Genomic DNA, 25,672 nt, shown 5'->3' with positions numbered 1-25,672 from the left:
CATTAGATCATATGGAGATTGTGTGCTTATCAGTTTACTTTTTGTGTCTCTGTTAAATGTAATAAGGTGACAATACACTACAGTTTGCAAGTACTCATAAATAAGTTAGCTGTTTTTAATGTTTTTTAATGTGGTCTTAACTGAATCTTTGAGACTCTAGAATAGGCCTGCAGACAATGGTGACGATTTAGCCAATACAACTATTAAAGCTGTGGTTTTAATGTTAGGCTATTTTTTTATAGTATGAATTATTTGTCTTCACTTGTATGTTTGCATCTTATTATCAATGAGTTCATCTGTTTTCCACAAAATTGTGTATCAAGGCGAGCACCTAACCTGACAGCTGTCTCAGGATGTGCCCAAGTAAATAAAAAAGTCAGAAGCAATTTGCATTCATTCCAAATATGAATTTAGAATCTAATAATGTTCAAAAATAAAACAACTATTGATGCCTACTTCCCGAAAATCACAGATGTTGAGCTGAACCAGACAGATTACACATCTGCAATAAACCATTATGATGCAAAGTATTATTTCCTAAAATCCATAAACATGATAAGAATGTTAATAATTATAAATGACAAATATGTTGACCTTCTGAGATCAAATTCATTATGTTTCTGTTTTCTTAGAGCAGGCCAATGAAGACAAGCCATTAAACACAGTCTTAAATTTACCTTTACACATTAAACCAAAGCAATGTCTAATGTTTAAAGAGGATTATAAGGAGAAAGATGTCATTAACTGTTTCCGTGATAAAATAAAAAACATCTTTAGATTTAGGCAATGCATGTTTATGTATATGGCATATTTCAGTAACAAGACTTTCAATGTGATGTGCAGGAAAAACTAATAAGAAAAACTCAGAACAGCACTTTGTAATGGTAAAGTATTTCATATTTATTTCCTTAAAAAAATGTTTTAAGGAAATAAATATGAATTAAAGTGATACAATTATAATAAAATGGATTAATATTAAATTAATACAGATCAAGAAAGTTGGACCACTTAAACTACTGATGTTGAAATAACACAATCAAGGGCCTCTGTAAACAGAAAAATAAATAATGAACCTTAAATTACAGCAACTTATGGCTTCAGAGCTCTTTTATGGGAGTTTATTCCGGATAAGTGGAGCATTAGAACTAAAAGTAGCTTTTCCATGTTTGGTTCTGGTTCTGGGTATTCAGAGTAGGTTTGAGCCAAAAGTCCTGAGAGTTCTGGGTGGCTGATGCATGAACAAATCTGTAATGTTTTTAGGTGCTAAGCTTTTTAGTGATTTTTATAATTAAAAAAATATATATTTTAAAACTTCAAAGCTTATGAGAGAAGTTGCAGTTTAATGCATAAGTGTTTGTACCCCTCTAAATAGTTAAAGTTTGATGAATTGCTAGCACAAACTTTCAAGTTAGAATACATATAGGAAAAAATGCACCACTGCATAATGCTACCTCCACCTTGTATAACTATACACTTAATGTCATTAGGGGTTTGTGCCACATGCTTTTTTCTTGGGTTAAATTTGATCTGATCTGACCAAAGCATCCTGTTCTGCTTGCTTTATGTTCCCTGTGTGGCTTTTGAGAAATTATAAACAGGACCTCTTTTCCATCATTTCAACAAATTTGATCAGCTGCTGACCATAGATTGCATTTTGATGGTAGCAAAAGAAGAAAGCTCCATTTAGCTCTCATCTGACTAGGGTTGTCAAAAGTATCGATACTCAAAAAAGTATCGATACTGAAAAGTTGTATCCGGATACAATACTCATTTTCAAAAGTATCGATACAGTGCTACCACCAGTGGCACCTAAACAGTCATTTATCTAAAGTGCAGAATAGAGGACAAAGCACTTTCTGAACACTGTGTGATTGAATGATTCTGTGCACTTTTTAGTTTTAGTTTTAATTTTGTAAGTTTTTTATCAAGCTTGGTTAATACTGTGCACAGCAAACAACCTCAAAATATTGTTCTTATTGTTTATTGTATTTATTTATGGCATTTTAATTATTACTCAAAATATGTAAGTTTTTTATCCTTGTGGTATCGAAAATGGTATCAAGTATCGAATATTTTCCTTAATATCGGTATCGAGTTGAAAAGTTTAGTATCGTGACAACTAGGGATGCACAATATAATCGGCCCCCTATCGGTATCGGCCTGTATCGGCCTTAAAACTGAATATCGGACATCGGCCACCCCATCGATGTTTAACCCGATATTTGATCAGCTTCTGAGTTTCTAAAGTCTAAAAAAAAAAAAAAAAATACTACTACTTATTTTTTACAGACTTAAAAAATTCTAAAGATGAGGGGAAAATATTGATACATTAAAATATCACAATATTTTCATATGCTGATATATTGCCATTTAAAAACACCATATCAATCTTTTTTACTAATGAAATAGTGCTAAATGTCATCATGCTACGAAATCCCCCGAAAATTCACGAAATTTTGCCATATTTTTATATGTTGATATATTGACACAGTATCGATCTATTTTACTAACAAAATCTCACAAGAATTTGCAAAATATCACGAGAGTTTGTAACAGAACAATGAAATTTCACGAGATTTTGAAAGTAAAATAGATCGATACCGCGTTTTTAAAAATCAATTTGACATCAGCATATGAAAATATATTTGAGTATATTATTTTTCAAAGTGTCAGAAATGGATAACAAAACTGCTATTTTCAATGACTACTTATTTTTGTCCAGCTTTAACATCGGTATCGATATCGGTTATCGGCTACATGAGTTTTAAAATATCGGCATATCGGATATCGGCCAAAATCCCAATACCGTGCATCCCTAGTGACAACCCTACATCTGACCAAAGGTTCATGGTCCAGTGTTGTCACGTTTCCTTTGTTCTTCTATCCTTTTACCTTCATCTTTACCATCATATGCTGCATTGTGTTGTTCTATTTCATAAAGCCTGTAGCTGTCATGGACGAAATGTAAAAATAAAGCTGAGGTGGAAGGAATATTGTTGTACTGTTACATTTCTGTAAATACTATAGTCCTTCAGATATAACCTTAATGTCAGTTTGAGTCCATATGCTAACATGGATGCTCTCCACATGTTACCCACCCTCATTATGGCCAATAATAGGCTGAAGGGTCAGAAGGAAACGCTTCAAGCTTCACTGTTATTTATAGACTATTTATAGAGAGGAAACTGCATTGAGGCACGCTACACTGAGGGAGACTGTCCATTATTTATCAACACTTTGTATGTCAGCTGAATACACCACTTACTCAATAGCTCTCTTGGCTCCATCTGTCAGTAAAAACACACACACACACACACACACACACACACACAGATGCATCTCTTACCGGATGCTCCTCATCGTTCTAGGACCCTCTCATAACAATCACCACGGGGATTGAGGTGCTGTTGTTTGTGTGTCCTCAATCACTTCTCCATGGTGCTTTTTTTTCCAGCAGCGATCCGCCACATCTGCATTTCTACGGCCGGTTTGAATTATTCACATCACAGGCTGTTATAAAGGTTTGCTGCCTCTTATGCTTCCAAAAACCCATAAGGCAGATAAGGCAGGTGGTCTCTTAGGCTGGGATGTCTGCCCCCACCCCTCACATTAAAGTTAAAGACCCTGAGTTGTGTCAGAAAGAGGGGAAGGGGGGTCCATATGCAATAAGGGAATCGCTTTACACAAAAATTCGCTGGTTGAATAATTGAAAGCCTTTGAAAAGGGAACAAGCAATCAGGTTATCTACCCAGTAGTGAGGAATTGAGGGTTTATGAGTTGTTAGAGTTGCTGTTGCTGGCTTAAACTCTTAGTACTCTTAGTGGTTGAGTTGTGCTACTGTCTTATTAGAAATCATTCTGATACCACAAAATAAAATTCTCCTTCATTTCATGTAAAGTCCTGACTGTCATGAGGAGGCAGTGCCTGTTCCTGCATCATGCAGCGTTGCGCAGCAAAAAAGTTGGCCCCACCACCATTTATCACAGCTTCGGCCTTGCTTATCCTCTTTCTTTTGACTCCTAATATCAGTCCTTGTGAACTCTGGCCACCCGCTGACAGTGCTGAGACAGCGCTAAGGCTCTCACCGACTACTCAGCCGCGTTCAGTGTCTTTTGGGCATTCATCTAAATCCTAGAAATCAATGATGTTACCCCAAGGTGCCAAGGTGAGGTTTTTAATTTTCTCGCAGGCCTTGGTATTCGCACCTATTCAGTACTGAATCTAATGGATTAAGAACCTGTAGACAAATATTAGGCTTCATTTGGGCTAAAGATTAGCTATTGCACAGTTTTGTATTTCTTTTAACACAGAGCCCTCTGTTTTTTTTCCAACTATTTATTGTGCTATCACAACACCAAGTGTGCAGTTTTGAGATCCTATATGACAGACCAACACAAAGTAGTGCATCAATGTGAAAAAATGGTAAACAAAACATGAACATGCATTGTAAATAAAAATCCTGCATCACTAAACTGTTGCAAGGCTCTGTATATTTCTCAAAATAAAATAAACTCTGCATAGCAAGTTTGGGTTTATGTCATATTAAACTGCTTGAGATGGAGTCTGACACAATTACAAGTGTTTGAAAGGTGTGAAAGAAGTGTCAGGCTATTATGTGGTCGTCCTCTGATGGCTTCCTTAACAAGCTCACAAATCATCTCGAACTGGTTTGTTAAACAAGGCAGTGAGTTTATAGGTAATAGCTTGGCCTCTACAATCACCACATCTCCACGACCACAGTATTTCTATATTGTTCACATCTTATAGATGTGCTCTATATTTAGAGATCTAGATTTTCAGCAGCTGTTTGCAGCTATCATGTTAATATGGACCCTAAAATCACTCAAATATCTCTTATAGATTCTTGTTTTGACATAAATATCAACTAATTAAGACATGTGAAAGCGGATGTATTCTAGTACTAGAAGTGTTTTCTTTACGCTTCTCTGGTAAATGAGTGTACTTGGGGCCTCTAGCTGCATCCTGCTGTCAAAAAACCCCCAATAAGGATAGGTCTATTTATCATTCTAGATTAACCTTAAAAGAGTGTGTGACTTTGTAATAGACCAATGACCTGTTTAATGTTTCTCATTGAGTGTTACAGAGCAACATCAGCCTGTAAGAACTAGACAGATGGACACTGAAAGAATAAAGAAATTATGTAACCTGTCTGACAGATTGCCAGAGTGCTTTTTTATCAGACTTTAAAAATAAAAATAAAAACAAAGTTTTATGCATAGAACCACATTAAAAAAGTAAAAAAAAATGAACCAGCAAAGCAGGCACAGCAATTTATTTTCAGAACATACAGCAAAAAAAAAAAAACATTAAGTGTAAGATTTCAATAAAGTTTCTCTGGAAACTACCAGCTAAACTACCTGCCCAGGCATGGTTAAAGTAGCAAAGGAAAAGAAAACCATTTTTGCTTTTTGATATCGTCTTTGAAAGGTAAGCTGTTCTTTTCATTTTCTTGGGATAGCCTTAATTCAGGATAAAGGGGAACTAGTTGCTATTCAATTGTTGGCCGAACATCCAGGTTCAGGCGACTCAGGAAAGGTGCTACAATGTAATGTCTCCAATAATCCTTCTCCGCCTTCTGAGTTACAAAGGCAGCAGCTTCAGTAAGGGGCCGCTTTGTATCGGTACAGTCTCCAAGCTTAAGCAAGCATTTTATTCTGATGGATTTTGATTGTCTTATGATGCATTCACACCAATGTTTCCAGCATCAAAAAGGCATCTAAGGCCTCAACTTCGACACTGTTAAATTTTGAAGTCAGACACTCTGCGTACTGTATGCTCTGAATGTTGGAAGTTTGACACTTTTGGATGCTTGGTGTTCCACTGAAGGAGCTGCTCTGTTATTCCCCTTGTAATCAAGATGATCCATTTTTTTATATAAAAATGTACTCTCCTGACTTTTAAAAACCAGTAGAGTTTAACCCTTTATATAAATTCATTTTGTATAGTTTTATGCTGACAGCTCTGCAGAAGCATTTACAGCTTGCATTCTCCCAGACAGCTCTTGGATCAGCTTTTCTGATTGGTTGATGCGCAGCGTCCAACTGCAAAAGTTCACATTTCACAAATTCAGTGGCCACTGCTCTGGACAGTGGAAGCTGGATTGCTCAAAACATGCTGCTCCTGTTGCTTGAAACACTGTAAGATTTGCCTTCTGATGCTTAGATCATGCTGCTGGACCTCTGGACACTCAATTTTCATAAGCTTTGCATGTAAAGCAGACACCCTGACGCTTAAACGGGTTGGGTGTGAACCAAGCATTACAGCTTTGGCGATGTCAGGCTGTGAAAGGGACTGGAGTAGCGCTCGCTCTGCTCAGTCATGACTTTTTGTGTGATGTTAGAGATGCAAGGTATGTTACAACTGTAGTTACAATTTGTTCATAAGTAATCTAGCATAACATAATCAATACATGTCTGTTGAAATCTAGATTATATGTGCTTACAAAACATTCTTTAATATTGTAGACTCAAAGGTGCATGACTTAAGATCATCGTGCACTGTTTTCAAATCCATTCAGAGGTATAAATACAAGCAAAGTTGGAGAGCACAAAACTAACTGTATTATCTGCTCACAATGTGCAGAAATTCTGATCTCACTATATTTCATTTTAACCAGAGCATCTCTGCTACCAATCTTGGCCCTTGAAATTTTTGTTAAGGAGACTCTTTTTAAAAGATTAGCATGGAACAAATATGTTCTGGTCTCTAACAAAGCCCTTAACAAATTGATGATGATTTAGTCTAATAGGAAAAAAAAAAAGATGAATATTCCCAGAAAGACAAATGGAGAAAATAACAGAGAAATACATAGCTCATTCATGACTAATTTAGTCTAGAGTCATTTTGTCTGCCAGTGGGTAATAATACTTTTTTTTTATTCAAAAGAAGAAGAAAAATGCCAAAGGTGTGGGAAAAGTGTTGTCCTTGCATTGCAGCTTTGAAAGTGACTAAAGAATACATATCTAGCTGAACGTGTGAGAGCTCAGTTTGCAGGAAGAGGTGCTGTATGTGTAGAAACAAAAACCTGAAATTCCACACCCTTTATTCTCCCTTCCCTTCACCCTTTATCTAAAAATAGCTCCTCTGATATTTTTGTTTTCTCTGTTCCCTGCCAGTTGGGTTACATTTTTATCAGGTTGAAGCTGGCATATTATTTCTGACAGGCAATTTTAAAGATAGCATCTCCATTTTAGAGCGAGTCATGGCATCTCTTGAGACGGACTCCTTTCCAACCCCCGAAAACACACACATACGCACACACACTCTCTCCTGGGGTCATTTCACAACTTGTAAAACAATTTCTTGGCCCGGCAGCAGCCACAGGCTTTGCCAGGGGAGCTGGGATCTGAACACCATCATTTAGATGGCCAAGGCCTTATCTGGACCACATGACAGTGGACCTTTGAGCTGTCCCTCTCTCTCTCAGTGGGTCTCAGTGTTCCCTTACTCCTAACACACAGCTGACACCTTGCAGGCTATTAACATGGCAGGACTGTGCTTGAATATCTGAGAGGCGATAAGCCCAACTGGGTCTGCACTCAGTAGCCCCACAGTTGTTTTGTTATCTATCTGGAAAGATAGCTGTGGAATCCGTTAGTAGGTTAATGGAAGAGAAACATGGAGCAGGAACACTTTGGCTGATGTCTGTTTTGTTTTTGATATTCAAAAAGGATTATTTGTCTTCCTGAGTTGTTCACCTTGAAGGGATAGTTGATATTGTTTCAGCTGTGGCTGTATGGAGTTGATCCCAGCAGTCAGTATGTTGACATAAGGATGCAACATTCTGAACCAGACAGTTCAAATTGTATTTTTTGCAAAATCATCTTTCATGATCTGTAAATATAATGTAGATTAGAAAGATTTCAAAATGAAATTAACACCAGTCAGACTAAAGTACAATGTGATTTATTTGGAGTGATCATTCGACTTTGGCCTTGTTTACACAACGATACATTGAAAGGGACTTTGTTTTCCCATTAATATTAACCATACATATGGCAATATGGTGCAATTCTCTCTCCAACCACTAGTTGCTGTTATGTCCTCTAAAACGTAAACATGGCCTTGGTTTGGTGTTATAAATGTATGCTATTATTATAGACCCTGAAGTATGAGTTTTAGAGGCTTTTATTTTGAAGACTAACATCAAAAAGTTAGCTAACACTTGGTTATAATATAACAATTAAAGAAACTTCCAAAAGTTTGAGGTGAGGGGCAGCCTAATGGTTAGGGCATAGAGCTTTCAAATCCTGAGGTTCTGAGTTCTAACCCCATTTCCAAAGACTGCCACTATGGGTCTCTGAGCAAGACCCTTAACTCCCCACAATGGCAGCCCACTGCTCCCAAATGGGATGGGTTAAATGCAGGGGTAAATTTCCTACAATGTGAGATCAATAAAGTTCAGTTATTATTAGGTGTACACTCCAGAGCAGGAGGTGGCGGTACTGCGACCAAAGCCAACCACCACTAGTAAACAAGAAGAAGAAGAAGCGAAGCAGCGTAGCTGGGTGTTGCAGAAAAAAAATCAGTTGTTGTGGAGAATTGTGTGGGTATGGCGAGTGGGAAAAAACAGGAGTTGGAAGACGCGCCAGCAGCACTTTATAGGTCTGCTGTATGGGAGCGCTTTGCATTTAGAGTGACCTATGATGACGGCGGAAAGAAAGTTGTGGATAAAAGTGCAACAGTGTGCAAGCATTGTGCAACACGTTTTGTTTATGCTAACAGCAACATGACCAACATGTTATGCTAACCCCGAAATCCCACATACTCCGCCCCGCTGCGCTCCAGACCGCCTGCGCAAAGCAAAGCCTACAGCCCCCGCTAGTCGGAGGATTCCTCCAAGCTACTCAAAATCTCCCTTAAATTTACCAGACTGAAAAGGCTCCTTCATTTTCTGGTCAACTCATGGTGAACTCATGTTCAGGCCCGACTTCTGGTACCTATAGTCAGGGGCAGATTTACCATTAGGCAAAACCAGGCAGTTGCCCGGGTCCCCAGGTTCCTGGGGATCCCATAAAACTCCTTTTACATGTATGGTTAATACAACCATTCCTTATTTGCACACAGTTATGTTTTTGATAGAAATCCTTTCGTCAAAATGATATCAAAACGCTTACAATATTAAACTGTTAAACCCCTCCCTCCTTCAGTGTCCACCACATCGGATCCGTCCATTTCCTGCAGATGTTCCGAAAGGTCCAAACATACAGCAGCAAACAATTTAAAAATCAAACGGCAGGAAGAAATGTGTTGCCAACTTACCACTTTTGTCGCTATATTTAGCAACTTTTCAGACCCCTCTGGCACTTTTATTTCAAAAAAGCGCTTAGCACCAAATCTAGTAACTTTTTTCTGTTACTGGAGACTTTGACGACAACATATAAAAGCACCGAACTCTGCTCTACAAAGCAAATAGATTCATAACTCTGCCTCCTGATCTGCTCTCTAATGTCTGCTGTCATGATTCATGCAGCTATTATTTTTTTCAAATGAAAAATGGAGAACAGATTAGCAGATTATGAGCTATCTACAAGTAAAAGAATGACTTGGTTATTTACTTTTGCCTTGCCTTTTTGTTGCCTTTTGGGAAACACAGGAAGGAGCAATCAGCTAAGTTAGAATGGCCTTAGTGAATGGAAAATGTTTTATTCCGTTTGAGACAGCATTAAAAGTCAGTTGAACCAATATGAAAAGAAAAAGAAACAAAAGAAAACATAGGGGGGAACACAGCAAAAGAAGGGATAAGAAGAGAGCGACAAAATGTAGAATGAATAATGTATGTCTATTTTATGAAAAATTCTGTATCTGTATAATGGGTAATTTTTATGTGTTGTTATCTCAATTCCCTGCCTATAGTACAAATAAGTGCTTAGAGCAAAGTGATTCTGCTGTACTTTAGACAGAAGACAGGAGCACAACTAATTTAGTTCAGCTCTTCAGCAGCTAATCGCTACTCTCAGGTCACTCAGACAGCTCCTTGTTTTGGCTAGACAGAGCTGCTGATAACTCCAACAAGGCTCATTCAAAAAAAAAGCCTTACTGTCACTTTAAGAAAATCAGCTGTAGTCAAGTGTTTCTATTTGCTGCACCAACAAAGGAGCAAAGTATGGCTTAACAAATGAAAATCCCTGACTCCCACGGAAAGAAGAGAGAAGAGTTGTATGTGTCTGATGAAGCAGAAGAGAGGTCAGGTTTCAGCCTCGAGATTGATGTCAAATATTTCTAGACTCTGCTGTTTGTGTCCTCTTTGTTATTTTTAATGTTAAGTGCCCAATTATAGATGTGTATTTTAAAGGCTTTTTAAAGCTGTCATTAAACGTCAGGGATATTTGACTGATGAACTCTGAAGACAGATGAAGATTTTGGTTCTGAAATTGTGCCGTACAAACACGGACCGTCCGCTCCAGCCTCCCTTAGAAATTCCAAACTTCCTTTCAGCTTGGTTTGTGAGCAGAGGCTATGGTCGAGCTGCCAGCCTGCGAACAGTGGCAGCCAGTATGGTACCAGGAGATCAGAGGAATTGTACAGAGAGAAAGCCTGCATCAACAGAGAGAAGCTTGCAGAGCGCAGCTCTTTCAGCCAGGTCAGGTTGACATGAGTTTATGACTTTATGTGTTCTAAAGTTTCCACCAACCCAAGGAGGGAGGGTTTGCAGCTCTTGTAAAGGTTGCTTCACCCCTTCAATTGATGTGAACTTCCCCCAAAAAACAAAGCAACTATCATAATGATTTTTATATGAAATGCTGCATCTGAAACTTTAGATATAGCCAAACGTTTTAAGGTATTATTAAGTCATAGTTTGTTTGTATTATTAAAACAATAGATAAAATATAGCTGTACAGTACAGTTGGTCACATTAGAGTTAATCATGTTTTCTTTCATTAGCAGCAAATAAAAAATATACTTACTTGTCACTTTATTAGGGTCGGGGTTACTGCTCATGAATGCAAATTTCTACTCAGCTAATCACTTGGCAGCAACTTGCATTTAGGCATGTAGACGTGGTCAGGACAATCTGCTGCAGTTCAAACCAATCATCAGAATGCTGAAGAGAGGTGATTTAAGTGAGTTTGACATGGTTGGTGTTGCCAGATGGGCTGGTCCTAGTATTTCAGCAACTGCTGATCTATTGAGATTTTAAAGCACAATAATCTCTAGGATTTACAGAGAATGGTCCAAAAAAAGAGAAAATATCCAAATATCTTGTTGATGGCAGAGGTCAGAGGAAAATGGCCTGACTGGTTCGAGAATTTAATTAAATAACCAGTTGTTATAACTAAAGTATGCAGAAGAGCATCTCTGAACGTGCAACATGTCGAACCTTGAGGCTGATGGTTTAGCAGCAGAAAACCTCTGTGGGTGCCACTCCTATCAGATAAGAACAGGAACCTGATGGAAGATTCCAGTTCAGTCCATCTCTATTTATATCGCACCAAAACAAAAAAACAATAGGACCAAAGTGCTGCTCAAAAGCAAAAATACAAACCCCATTAAATGCACTAAGATGAATAAAAATATTAAATAAATAAGTAAAAAAGTTATAACAAAGTCAAAGAAAAAAAACATAAAATAAACACTAACATCCTTTTGAGTATTAAACGCCAGAGAGAAAAGATGAGACTTTAAAAGAGATATAAAAATGGTCAAAGAGGAAGCCTGCCTGATATGCAGTGGCTTCCAGTGTCTAGGTCCAGCTGCAGGAAAAACCGCACTAAGTTTACGTCTCATTCTGGGTAATTACAGGATTAACTGATCCACTGACCTAAGGGTACAAAGCGGTACATAAGGATGTGTAGGAGATGAGCGATATTTGGTAGGGCAAGGCCATTTGAAGACTTAAAAGAAATTGACCAGCAGCCTGTGGGATGAACTTCAAACTGAGGAGATTCAAACTTAGTTGTCCAGGTTAAAAGTTGTGCAGAAGCATTTTGAACCGTCCTCACATGGGCAATTAAATATCTATTAACAATAAAATAAAGTGCATCACAATAATGAGTGGTCACAAAGGTCTGGATCACTCTCTCAAAGAGTGCTTTGCTTAGCTTGAGCTTTATTTTTGGCCAACTGCCACAGCTGAAAGAAACAGGATTTGACAACAGCTTTGATTTGAATGTCAAAGATAAGATGATTGTACATTTTAAAAACTAAATTTGTGGCCATTGGCTTCACAAACTGATCCAGATAGCCCCGGTGTAATGGTTGGCTTGTCTAAGTGCCTTGAAAAGCCATCACTTCCAACTTTTTCTCATTCAAATGTAAAGATTTTAAAGCCATTCATGTTTTAACACTATCCAAACATTTCAGAAGAGATTCAACAGTTTTTGTTGATTGGACATTCATTTCCTGGTAAATGAGTCTCTGGTACAGTGATTTACCTAAACCCTGGGGAGAGTGAATAAACAGTGGAAATGTAGAAAAAGGAAGATGTCACTCAGAAAAAAAGGGCTTTAATATCGAAAAATTGAAGGTTTAGACTCATAAGAGTAAAAAACTAAAGAGGGAACCTTTGGAAGATACAATTTTAGGCTTTAACAATTTTTAAAAGCTTTAAAAAGAGCAACTGTTAGCTTCTCTCTTGGGGGGTTATACACTTCTAGGGGAAGGAAGAAAAACAAATAATCAATAATTTGCATGATTTGTGACACTACGTGAAATGGCCTGGCAAGATCTTTTTAGTTTTATAACTCTTGTTGCTTTTTTTTTTTTTTTTAAGCCTATTTGTCATGCTGCCTTGCTTAGGCATGGTTTGTATTTGTGCAACTCAAGCCTATAATTACCCGTCTCTGTGAAAAGAAAACAGAATTTAACTCCCACCATAATCTCAGGTTAATTGAAGTTTATTATTTTTGTTTTCTTTTTCTGGTGCTGGTTCCAGCATCATAATTGTCTCCAGGACATAGCAAATCCACCCAGGAGAAGTATAGTGCTTGTATCTTAAATGCCACTTAGCATGAGAAAGAAAGCATCTCCTGTAATACACAAAACTGTCAACCCAAAATCTCAATATTTTTTTTTAGAAGAAACTCAATTGGAAACTCTCTAGCCTTTTCAGAATCAAGGCTTTATCCTGACGGTCTGTGCCTTGACTCTCAAGATAATGAAGGAGATGACATCACTGCAGGCAACAAAGTGGGGCATCAAAGTCAATAGTCTTTGACATATTGGCTCAGAACAGCCCAGGATATAAGGAACAAGCAGGGTACATTCAAGTTAAAGCAAAAGTCTGTTTACAAATTCAGATTGGCTCAGAGGTGATTAATTGGTCGTTGTCCAGAGAAGTTTGTCAGAGAACAGGTGAGACTGTGAGAAAGTGAGCATCAAAACAGAGCAGAGCATTGGTGTAAAGAGCTGGTCATCCTCCCGCAGCAGTGTGTCGCAGTGAGCTTGTTGCAGATATTTTTGATTTATGCCCAATTTTGAGGCGTGGTCTGCGCTATGTTATTCCACGCCACAACGCAAGAGGTACAATCACGAACTAGCTGTGGGTCTAGATACGGCCGAGGTGGTGAGGAAGTGGGGGCAAGTTTATGTGACAACGGAGGGACATGAGGGTGAAAAAGAGCGGGGATCCAGGTGGAAAAATGGTCCCAGCGTTCTCACGCACCTCGCTCTTCTAGCTAGTGCAACTTCACGAGTTGTTTTCCACAATGGCGGTCAACAAAACAAACAAAACAAGCCGCTAAGATACCAAGCAGAAAATATGCATTGTGTAGAGCGGATGTAGATTTGACCAATCAGATGCCTCCTGTCTGAGGCGCTTTCTGAGGTCACCTACAATTTTGGAGAGGTGCGGAAGGGGGGGGGGCATATCTGCGTTCACTGCGGCACACACGCATACAACCTAGAGTCTGAGTATAAACCAGCCTTAAGATGGGCATGGTGGGAGATTAAGAGTAAAACATCTTTTAACGCAGATTCACTGGGTGCATAAAAAATGGACAAGAGGCTTAATATAGGTAGCTGGTGAAGCAGAATGCCCTAACCACTCGGCCACCGCTCCCCTATAGATGTGTTTCTATCCAAATATGAGGCAAATATTGAACAAACGTTTTCAAAGCCTAAAAAAAGAGATGTGTTTCCATTCACTGGAGGGAATTATTGAGGCCTTGCAAATGTCATCATAAGCTGACATCAACAGCAGATTCAAAAAAAGTCAAAAACCACCTCGAGCAAATGTAAAAAACGTTTTTGCAAAATTTGGTATGCTGATTTAAATTTGTAATGCGATGCAATTCCACTAAATGGACAAAAAAAGGTTTATGAAAACAGGCCAGGTGAAGCAGAATGCACGTACACTCAAGCCTATAGAATACCCTTATCTCTCATGAACTGACTAATGCCTATAGAGCCAGTTGTGGCTAAGAGGAAAACTCATTGTATGGGATTGTGTTAACATGTATGAGAAAAATAATTATATTCAACCTTTAAACTTAAATGCAAAGTTTGTTATTGTTAAGTGACAAAAAGTTAAAAAAGGTAATATTTTGTGAGGCTTTGTTTGCACTGTGCCATAAGTGCAGTGATAAGGAAAACCTTGTAATCACTGCTCTATAGTCTGTACTGTACGCTATCCCACACATTGTTTTACGACCTTTCAAGTCTTTCAGTAATCAGTCATTTTTTTTCTTCTTTTATCTCCATCCAAGGCCAGCCTCTCTGTTGTAGGTTTATAGATAAAAGAGAACAGACGGGGTGGAGGGTGAAGTTGTGAATGCTGAGTTCTTTGTCTCCTCTCAATGCAAATTTAGATTAATATCAGCTTTATTTCCTAAGATTTAAATCCATACATCAACATCAAAATGTTATTTATAAAAAAACATATCAGTTAGGTTTTAACAATACATCAGAAAACTGTTCAAGAACGCAACCTCATCTGTGTTTTTTATGGTAAACTCCTCTGTGCTGCAGAGTCCCGGTGGAGCAGAGAAGGGGTCGTGTCCTGACCCGATCCAGTCCCAGCAGCCCAGGATCCAGCACAGCTTTGTCCAGGAGCATTTCCAGGCTCAATACAAGTGAGTTTGTCCTCTCAACAGCCCACATATAAAATCTGCTTTGAATTAGTCCTGTGATAGCAACAAAGGAGCAGCAGGGCTTATGACTATCCAGTGATTTCCTGGGATGAGTGCTACCATCATGTGATCATGTGGGGGTGTGAAGCACTTGTTGATGTAAGACCGCCCGTGGATTTTTATTGTTTGAGAGTAGCTTGTTGTACAGTACATCAAGTGTTGATTTTTCTCCTTGAAGATTTGTGTGCTCTGTATTCAACCAGCTCAGAGTGGGGTGTCCCAAACAAAACCCAGCAAAAAGGTTTTATCTTTGTTACAGCCCCCCACATACTAACCTCTAATGCTGCCTAACAGAGTTATGGTTACCATACAATAGTTGTGCTGTTGTGTTTTCAGATGTTCTAAATGTCAACTCAAAGGTCACAGCTTAAAAGGTGCTGTACACAATCCCAATGTCCCACTGTGGCGACATTAAGAAGCATGGCTTGCATTCTTTATGAGAAGGGTTTTCTAAAGAGCTTATTTGTAGTTAGTGTCTAATCTGCTGCATGTTAAACTGCTCAGCTTAGACAGAGAGAATGAGCTGCTGTCTGAGTAAAACGAGCTTTTCACAGAGGTTCTTGATCAAATTGATCAAAACCTTCTAATTTAATTTCACTTTTAATGTTTAAAGTCATATGAAACGGCTGTACCAACCGTTGCATTTCTAAATTTTCCCAAATGGTGCCTGACTTTACACGAGTGAATAAAGTGAATGTGATTGGTCGTGTATCTAGGGGGCGAGATTGTTGTGGCGGAAGGTTCGCAATCAAGTTTGATTGTAGCCGGTTTGTCGGAAGTATCTTGCTAACCAGTTAGCAACTTAGTGCTAGTAGGTTCCCAATGGGAAATTCCATTGGGACCAAGTAGCACTAAATTGGTGACTTAGAAACGACACTGTCAAGGAACGCTATGGACAGAGGAAACATGCAAGAGGAGGAGAGTTTTGTGTCGCAGGTTGTGGATGAGTCTCCTCCATCATACATTTTTTATCTAAAGGAGAAAAACGGGGACTAAGTTGCTGTGGAAGAGGACGCCAGGGCGGCAGAAGCTTGGTTTGGTGTAGAAGGCTTACATGAGCCCTTGCCTCACAACACAGCCAGTTCTGTTAGCTCTACACCTGCCGAAGACACAGATTGGCCAAATTTATGTGTTCAGGCTGACGTATAACTAACTGGCCTGCATAAAATAAAGGGGGAAAACAGGTTTTAAGACAGGCTTTCTTCAAAAATTGAAATTTTCTAGCTTTTGAGACAATATTGTCTGATAAAGAGTACATTTATATACATGTTTAAGCCAGAATGACTTGACATTTAAATATGACTTCTCTACAACTTTAAATAAAGAAAGTGAGAAATTAAAGATGATATTAGAAAAAATGAATCTTTCTAAAGAGAAGTATACCAAGTTTATGCATGTGCAACGATGATTTTAAATAAGTACAACATGCACCTGTTCTGCTCCAATTATTGGTGTTTCAGGCATACCACATATAGCAGAGGGTTTCTTACATGTGTAAGGGCAGTTATGATTAACAATAAAGTGTATTTCAAAACTGTATATTTGCCATAATGTTCTATATGATGGTGAAGGTCTAAAGTTTTAACAGGATGCCAGCAGCCACATTTTAATGAAATGAAATCGTTTTTGACTGCTTTCTGTTGACCTGGGATTTTTCTTTCTTTGCATGTCCTCCATATGTTCATGCATATGTTCTTTCTTTGTACTCCGGCTTCCTCCCACAGTCCAGGAGTATAGCAGTTGGGTTCCTTGGTGTCCCTAGAGCGCCCTTCAGTGTGAGTCTGGGTGCATGGTTGTATGTTTCTGCATTGCCCTACAATGGACTGCTGACCTTGCCACTGCCAGAGACGCAGATCTTGTGAAATACAGAAGCATTATTTATTTGGCAGTTAAATGCCAAGTCTCATGGTTAACCAATATGGGATCCAATTTATTCCATATATTGATAAATATCCAAGGGACGTCTGTCACACACACTCGTACTCGAACTCCGCCAGAGGGCCAGAGGAACTCCCAAATTGGCTAAAAGACATAGTCCCTCCAAAGTGTCCTGAGTCGTTACCCTGGCCTCCTCCCGGTGCTGTCATAGTTGCCTAGAATCGTACATCACACCATTCGTCGTTCTCTCTTAGCTCCAGTGAAGACACTGGCCAACCATTGCTTCCCCTCCCTGTTCTGGTGCTCTATACCCCGAGGACTTCTCTGATCTACCGATGTCCTCTTCAATCTCCTGCTGTGATGCCCTAGCTCCTGAGGGGTGCACAACCAATGGCCTTGTCCCAGTTCTGGTGCTTTCTCTGCTGGGGTTAATGGTCTGATTTTCAGTTGCTCCTGTCTGAGATCCAGAACACTGTCTCACCCAACCTTAAGCTCTGTAAAAGTCGGCAGTGATTGAGCTGTAGCTCTTGAACTCACCAAACTGGGACCATTTAGGATGATCTGTTGGACCGAGGGACGGTAGCGTAGAGCATGAAACGGGCCTTGAAAGTCAGCCCGAAACCGACCCGAGTCCGAAAGAACCAGGCCCGTGCCCGACCCGGCCCGTTATGATTGACAGCTTCGTAGAGCCCGACCCGTTTGCAGCCCGACATTTTTCAATTGTGCGCATTAAGGGCTAATCTCCGTTTCACTTCTGTAACATCCATTTTGCATTCATTTGCATTCATCGCGTATAGATCGAACGTTATCACATGATCATTTATTTGCCGCGCATATAACGGTTTAAAGCCCGAGCCCGGCCCGGCCCGAATGAAATAATAAAAAGTACAGCCCGAACCCGCGCGAACCCGGCAGGACCTCTCGGGTCCCGTCGGGTTCGGGCTAATATTCCCTGCTCTACGGTAGCGGCCTTCTTCAGCTCTCCAATGTAAATGAAACTCTGTAAAATCCAGGTCTGCCATCTTGAAACCAACAACCAGTAGATGAAATGATGTAGTGGAGCCTTTCGCCCACAGCAAATCTGAACAGTGAGCAAATTCACTCTATTCAGCAGGTGGATTTCTGGCAAAATGCACATGACACTTGCGTTTCTTGTCACAGGTTTCCATTTGGTATGAACCCGCCATACCATCTTTAACTCTCCCCTCTGAATGCAAAGTGCTCTCTGCAGGACACTCCTGGACGTCCCTAGGTCCCGGTATAAACAGTGGGGCAATCGTTCCTAAACTGTAGAACAACAATTGATCTGAACCTTTTTAAGTCCAGACTAAAGACTATTTTTTTTTAAAACTGGCTTTTAATACTTGGGACACAAGTTTTTATGATCATGATTTTTTTTGTGTGCAAATTTTTATTTTTCTGTGAAGCACTTTGGTCTTCCTGGTGTTGTTGAAAAGTGCTATATAAATAAAGTATGATTTGATTTGTTATTAGCAGAAAACCAACATAAATGGCGGCCCCCATGACTGTGACTGGAACATTTTCTAAAGGAAAATATGGAATTTGCGCCTGTTCATTTTCCAGTTGGTACAGGGAAATTAGAGTCTATTGACCCTGAAATGACTCCAACACTAACACCTGTTGCTACTGATTAAGGTTTAAAAAGAGGCTGCAATTTGCTTGAAATACTCCTTATTAATCACCAACCAATATATTATCAAGTTTATACTTTTTTACCTGAAAATCTTTTTCATTTATATCTACTTTGGTATGTGAACATCTTGCATGTCGCTAGATGCAATCCCAGCAGGCATGAGGCGCATTGAGCTTTAACAGAAAGGATAAAACAGCTCAGCAGAAGGGGAAGGCTGTGCTTAGACTAAGCTCTGAACGTACAGTCAAGTGAACGGATCACCCGTTCAGAATGGGCTTCTTTATTTTTCAGCTTAAGGAAAGTCATGTGTGGCACGTGAAGTTGGGAAAATGTGTGTCTCATGCTTATTTATTGAGACCACTTGAATCGGATGTCTAACACACACAAAAAATTAATTTCTAGAGCTGACAGTGAAAATAGATAAACTGAATTCTTTAGAACATCAATGTAGATTTTCAAAATAGATGAATTCTGCTTTAATTAATTAAATTCTATTTCTAATAGCACACGTTTCTGACTCTTGTTTAAATTGTAAGACTTACTGACTGATATATTTGTACCACGACATCATGTTAAGCTTTTGCGACCTCTCTGCAAGCTATGGCTTAAGCTGAAAGATTCGTAGTAGCTAATATCAGGAAAGTCTGACTAAGATGGCTAAAATTTACTTAAGGTTCTGGATAATTCATTTATTTTCTGTCCTGAAGAACACAGAATGATGACACTGAATAAAAGACAATTCAGACAATTATTAAGTATGCGTACATATCTGGATGTATATATGTATGTAAAACTGATTATTTATTTTATTTTTATTTATTTATTTATTATTTTTTTATCTCTATGTATGGGTATGTGTAAGCGTATATGTGTATATGTATATATACATATATATATATATATACACTCACCGGCCACTTTATTAGGTACCCCATGCTAGTAACGGGTTGGATCCCTTTTGCCTTCAGAACTGCCTCAATTCTTCGTGGCATAGATTCAAAAAGGTGCATTCCTCAGGGAGTTTGGTCCATATTGACATGATGGCATCACACAGTTGCCGCAGATTTGTCGGCTGCACATCCATGATGCGAATCTCCCGTTCCTCCTCATCCTAAAGATGCTCTATTGGATTGAGATCTGGTGACTGTGGACGCCATTTGAGTACAGTGAACTCATTGACATGTTCAAGAAACCAGTCTGAGATGATTCCAGCTTTATGACATGGCGCATTATCCTGCTGAAAGTAGCCATCAGAAGTTGGGTACATTGTGGTCATAAAGGGATGGACATGGTCAGCAACAATACTCAGGTAGGCTGTGGCGTTGCAACAATGCTCAATTGGTACCAAGGGGCCCAGAGTGCCAGGAAAATATTCCCCACACCATGACACCACCACCACCAGCCTGAACCGTTGATACAAGGCAGCATGGATCCATGCTCTCATGTTGTAGACGCCAAATTCGGATCCTACCATCCGAATGTCGCAGCAGAAATCGAGACTCATCAGACCAGGCAACGTTTTTCTAATCTTCTATTGTCCAATTTCGATGAGCTTGTGCAAATTGTAGCCTCAGTTTCCTGTTCTTAGCTGAAAGGAGTGGCACCCGGTGTGGTCTTCTGCTGCTGTAGCCCATCTGCCTCAAAGTTCGATGTACTGTGCATTCAGAGATGCTCTTCTGCCCACCTTGGTTGTAACGGGTGGTTATTTGAGTCACTGTTGCCCTTCTATCAGCTCGAACCAGTCTGGCCATTCTCCTCTGACCTCTGGCATCAACAAGGCATTTCCGCCCACAGAACTGCTGCTCACTGGATGTTTTTTCTTTTTCGGACCATTCTCTGTAAACCCTGGAGATGGTTGTGCGTGAAAATCCCAGTAGATCAGCAGTTTCTGAAATACTCAGACCAGCCCTTCTGGCACCAACAATCATGCCATGTTCAAAGTCACTCAAATCACCTTTCTTCCCCATACTGATGCTCGGTTTGAACTGCAGGAGATTGTCTTGACCATGTCTACATGCCTAAATGCACTGAGTTGCCGCGATGTGATTGGCTGCTTAGAAATTAAGTGTTAATGAGCAGTTGAACAGCTGTACCTAATAAAGTGGCCGGGGAGTGTATATATATTTAGTTTTCTGTTGAATGATATGTATCTCAGATAAAGAAAGAGAAGCGATCCCTCAAAACCGAAGAACATGAGTGGACCTGTTAGAGTGACTGGAGAGAGGTATCTCTTTCTCCTTCCTCTGCTTTTACGTTCAACTGAAGCCTTTAAGAAGCGGATTAATTATAAATTTGTTAGACTTGATCTAACTAGTAAAGGTTTTCAGTTCTTCTGCCCTTTTACACCGAGCAGCTAATATCCTCGCTTGTCTGTGCTACCTTTCCATCTGCTAATTCCTCTGGAAATTGACAGCTCCCTGTGACTACCAGTAATACATCTGTTGGAGCGCGGCTCATAATTGCCAACCACGCTGTCAAATGTTTCTGCAGTGACACACCGGGGTGTGTCTACGCAGGAACAAGCACAATTAGCAGCCTTGCTGGCAAAATCTGCTCCATCTCCCACTGAAACACTGTCCCAGCCAAGGCGAGTGGGTGAGATGGTGCAGAGGGAGTCTGAGTCCGTTTTAAGGAGACAAAACCTGCAGACAGTTTGCACTGAGCCGAGTGAGAATGAATACCAGTCGTCAACAGGGACTTGACTTTAATCAAATACTTCTTGACTTGTGTCCCCCTTTCCTCATGAGCCTCCATTACTGCTTGTATAACGCGTCTCCACGCAGTGTCCGGTGTGATCCAGTGTCTAGAGTTGATGGGCTGGAGATTTATTCTTCTAATAGCCTGGTTTGTCCAGTGTAGAGTCATCACAGTTATTAAACATGTTCAAACATGTCAATCACAGTCAAAGCTAAAAGAGCTTAGAGGTATTTCAACTTAATTTGTTTTAAGACAATGTAATATGGAGCAGATCATTTCAGATTTCTTATTTATTCATTATACATTTTGTGAAATATAATTAACTCTGTATTTTCTTCGGAATTTGATATTTCCTAAATTAATTTCAAAGTAAAATTCTTTTTTTAAATTTATCCTCATTTGAACATTTTTTTTATTTGCTATGACTTATAAAAATAAAACATATTTATCTTTAAATACAATTTAAGCTGCATGTGCCATTATTTTTTAATGATTAGTCTCATCAGAAATTAATTGTTAATTAATTGTAAAATAAGAAATCATTAGATGAAAATTAGGTTTATAATTTTTTTTTATCAACCAGGCACATTCAAATCAAGCAGGACTTGTCCTGACATTCTCTATTTTAATAACTGTCAAAGAGCTTTTCTTCATTTTATGACATTAGCTAAAAAGGCAATATATAGGAAAAAAATAAAATCGTGTTGGATGTATTTGGCAAGAGCAATCAGGTTTATGATCATAAAGTCCCATTTTAATTTTTATTTGTTGTCCGATTCTGACCATTTGCTTCATTTTTTATTTTTGTTATTTTGTTTAATCTATGGCTAGGTACAGTAGTCCAGTTGTTGACCGCAGTTGCAAGCAAGTGTTTAGAATGAGCTGATCAATCACCTCCTGATATACCTTTTATTGGGTTTAATAAAATTATATTGTTTTAAGTAGGGATGCACGATATAATCGGCCCCCTATCGGTATCGGCCTGTATCGGCCTTAAAACTGAATATCGGACATCGGCCACCCCACCGATATTTAACCCGATATTTGATCAGCTTCTGAGTTTCTAAAGTCTAAAAAAATTAAAAATAAAATACTACTTCTTCTTCCTCAAAAACTTCTTTTTTACAGACTTAAAAACTTCTAAAGACGAGGGAAAAAATATTGATACATTAAAATATCACAATATCTTCATATGCTGATATATTGCCATTTAAAACCACCATATCAATCTCTTTTACTAATGAAATATTGCTAGATGTCATCGTTATGCTACAAAAATTCACGAAATTTTGCCATATTTTTATATGTTGATATATTGGCGCGGTATTGATCTATTACCAAATTAACAAAATCTGACAAGAATTTGCAAAATATCACGAGAGTTTGTAACAGAACGATGAAATTTCACGAGATTTTGAAAGTAAAATAGATCGATACCGCGTTTTTAAAAATCAATTTGATATCAGCATATGAAAATATATTTGAGTATATTATTTTTCAAAGTGTCAGAAATGGATAACAAAACTGCTATTTTCAATGACTACTTATTTTTGTCCAGCTTTAACATCGGTATCGATATCGGTTATCGGCTACATGAGTTTTAAAATATCGGATATCGGCCAAAATCCCAATATCGTGCCTCCCTAGTTTTAAGCTTAACTTTAATTTCAGCTATGACTTACTGACTAACGAATAAAGTGAAAGCTTCAATTCTTAGCTTAGCCAAACTTTAACATCTCGGTAACATGAGACAGAATTATGTGATAACATTAATTACCCCAGCAGTGCCTTCCCCATTAGAGGGAAGCAGAGGTTCCAAAAGAAATAATATTTATAACACTAAAACTTTATTACACTCAAAAAACACTTTTGCAGAAGATAGAGTATCAAATTACATTTTTTACTCAAGTAAAGATTTTACAGTATGAAAAAATACTTAAAGTATAAAAGTAAATGTATTGCAGGAAAAAATGTTTAGGACAGATCCTTTAAATTTTATAGTGGTTACTGCACCTTTTTTCTGCAATTGGACTGAGATGCACCTAAGTAAAAATGTTATTAAAATTTCATTAGATCACTGTCAAGAATAAAAACCTAATAGAAATTCTTGTTAATGCATATAAATCAAAATTTAAAGGGAAAATTATTTTAGTTATCTATAAAAACCTAATAAATCTCAAAAACAATTCACCCCTACATATGAAAGCACGATGGGAGAGAGAGGGAAATTTAACAGTGACAGAGGAGGAATGGACAATAATGTGGAAATACCAATAGACCTGCTTAGAATTACCACTAGGATGGAAATCCTCCTGCATGTTGGAGAAAATGCAGAATGTCTTCTGGGACTGCCCAATTATAAAAGACTACGGGAAAGCGTTAAATAGGGCCTTACCACTACTACTTACTTACTAGATATTTTAAGGCAGAACATTCCTCTGGAGATCAAGCCTATGTATTTCGGTATAATTCCTCAAGAAGCTTCAAAAAGAGATAAATATTTGATGACACATTTTTAAGTAAGAAAAACATTACAAGAAAATGGTTATCAAAAGACAAACCAACTTTAGACGACTGGGTCGATATAAAATATATATAAATTGGAAAGAATAACAGCCTCTCTCAATCACAAGTCTGAACAACCCTGTCAGTGGAGGCAGATGGATCGACTATGTAAAAGATCTGATCTTCACTTTTAGAGACCTAACTTGATAAAATTTAATTGACAATCCATTCTGCTATGACAGCCATATTTAATCATTATTTAATCCTATTTTTTTTTCATATTTCACACGCTTTACCTCTTGCTATATAGGCTCTTTTGTGAAATAGGGTTTTAATTTTATTTAAACTGATATAATACAATGGCTTACTTATCCACCTTGTAGGGTTGTCAAAAGTATCGATACTCAAAAAAGTATCGATACTGAAACGTTGTATCCGGATACAATACTCATTTTCAAAAGTATCGATACAGCCATCTGAAGTGCAGAATAGTGGAAAATACACTTTCAGAACACTGTGTGATTGAATAATTCTGTGCATTTTTCAGTTTCAGACTTTTTTTGTAACAGGTGCAGCTGCTGAGAATGATTTTTGTTTAACTGGTTTGGCTAGTGTCATTGTTATCTCTGCAAAACATAGCCAAGGAAGGAACACTTAATTTTAATTTTGTAAGTTTTTTATCAAGCTTGTTTAATGTTGTGCACAGCAAACAACCTCAAAATATTATTCTTATTGTTTTTTTATTTATTTCTTATATTTTTTTAGTAATGAAAATATTTCTGTTGAATTTTAGAGTCTTTGTTTTTATTCTTGAAAAGGGTATCGAGTATCGAATATTTTACTTAGTATCGGTATCGAGTTGAAAAGTTTAGTATCGTGACAACCCTACCACCTTGTTTAAAATGCTGTAATTAAAATGTCGTAAATAATCTTGGATGTAGTGGTAGTTTTTGTAAATTATACTTTCCTGAGAATTAATAAAGATTAAAAAATATGAATTCATTAGATCAAAGCATATTTACATCGGAGTGGCCTAGTCAAAGTAAAACTGTTCATTACCAAGAACACAGCAGCCAAACAAGGGGGAGGCAGATCCATCCAGTTTTTGCAAAGGTCTCTAAATATGATTCCATTCTTTGTAAGACTGAATCCTTTCCTTCAGCTATTGACTCTCCATATTTGAGGTTTGTGAATTTTACACAGTCATCTGAATGTATCAGTCAAGCAGTGTTTGCTGCAGTGAAGTCGAGCGACGGGCAGCCAAGCGTTTTAGATTACAGACACGCCGCAAATTCAGGGCAGCTCGTCTTACTCAGATGGCCCTTTTCTCGGAAAGACCTTCTGTTCTTCTTCAGATCAGTCTAATGTTGTTCTGGTTTTTATATATTTGCCTCATTCGCAGGGTATGAGCATTTATTTCCACTTCAGTTTATGTCCTGATAACAGATGAAGCTGATAAATACAGAGCCTGTTTCTCCTAGAAAAGAAAACTTCCCTAAAATAAATGAAGAACAGAGATGCAGACTGTCTTTGCTGGTGCTGCTGGGTTCAAATCAGTGCCACTGCAAAGCACTGAACCCACAGCCTCTTCAGTCTGGCTACATCTCAGACAGGGAGATGTAAACCTCTCAATTTTTGCACGCTTTGTCCATTAGAGCGTCGCCTGAATATCACCTTAACCGTTGTCAGGTTTTTTTTTTTTTATTATCTATTGGAGTTTTAGAGCAGGACAGTGCACATCTATGTTTCAGTAGAGTCTGAGTGCGATTTGTATGCATGGAGTGCAGTTACCCTAGCTGTTTCCTGGCAAAAATAAGACATCCGTAGGGCAGCCATTCTACTCTGCCAA

The 25,672-nt window shown here is 38.4% G+C and overlaps 1 protein-coding gene across 1 annotated transcript in view; it reads left to right on the top strand.

The window, feature by feature from the left end:
* The window catches only part of LOC119797288 (ubiquitin carboxyl-terminal hydrolase 43-like), a 155,211-nt gene that overhangs the window by 44,324 nt on the left and 85,215 nt on the right, over positions 1-25,672 (top strand). Inside the window, exon 3 of the mRNA XM_038306305.1 lies at positions 14,929-15,032. Within this exon, the coding sequence (XP_038162233.1) occupies positions 14,929-15,032 (104 nt within the window). The remainder of the gene's footprint in view (positions 1-14,928; positions 15,033-25,672) is intronic.

This window comes from Cyprinodon tularosa, unplaced genomic scaffold (assembly GCF_016077235.1).
Source record: "Cyprinodon tularosa strain WSP-4 unplaced genomic scaffold, ASM1607723v1 ctg579, whole genome shotgun sequence".
Lineage (NCBI taxonomy): Eukaryota > Metazoa > Chordata > Actinopteri > Cyprinodontiformes > Cyprinodontidae > Cyprinodon > Cyprinodon tularosa.
The sequence above is the reverse complement of the archived record's forward strand: the minus strand, read 5'-3'. Positions and strand labels throughout refer to the sequence as shown.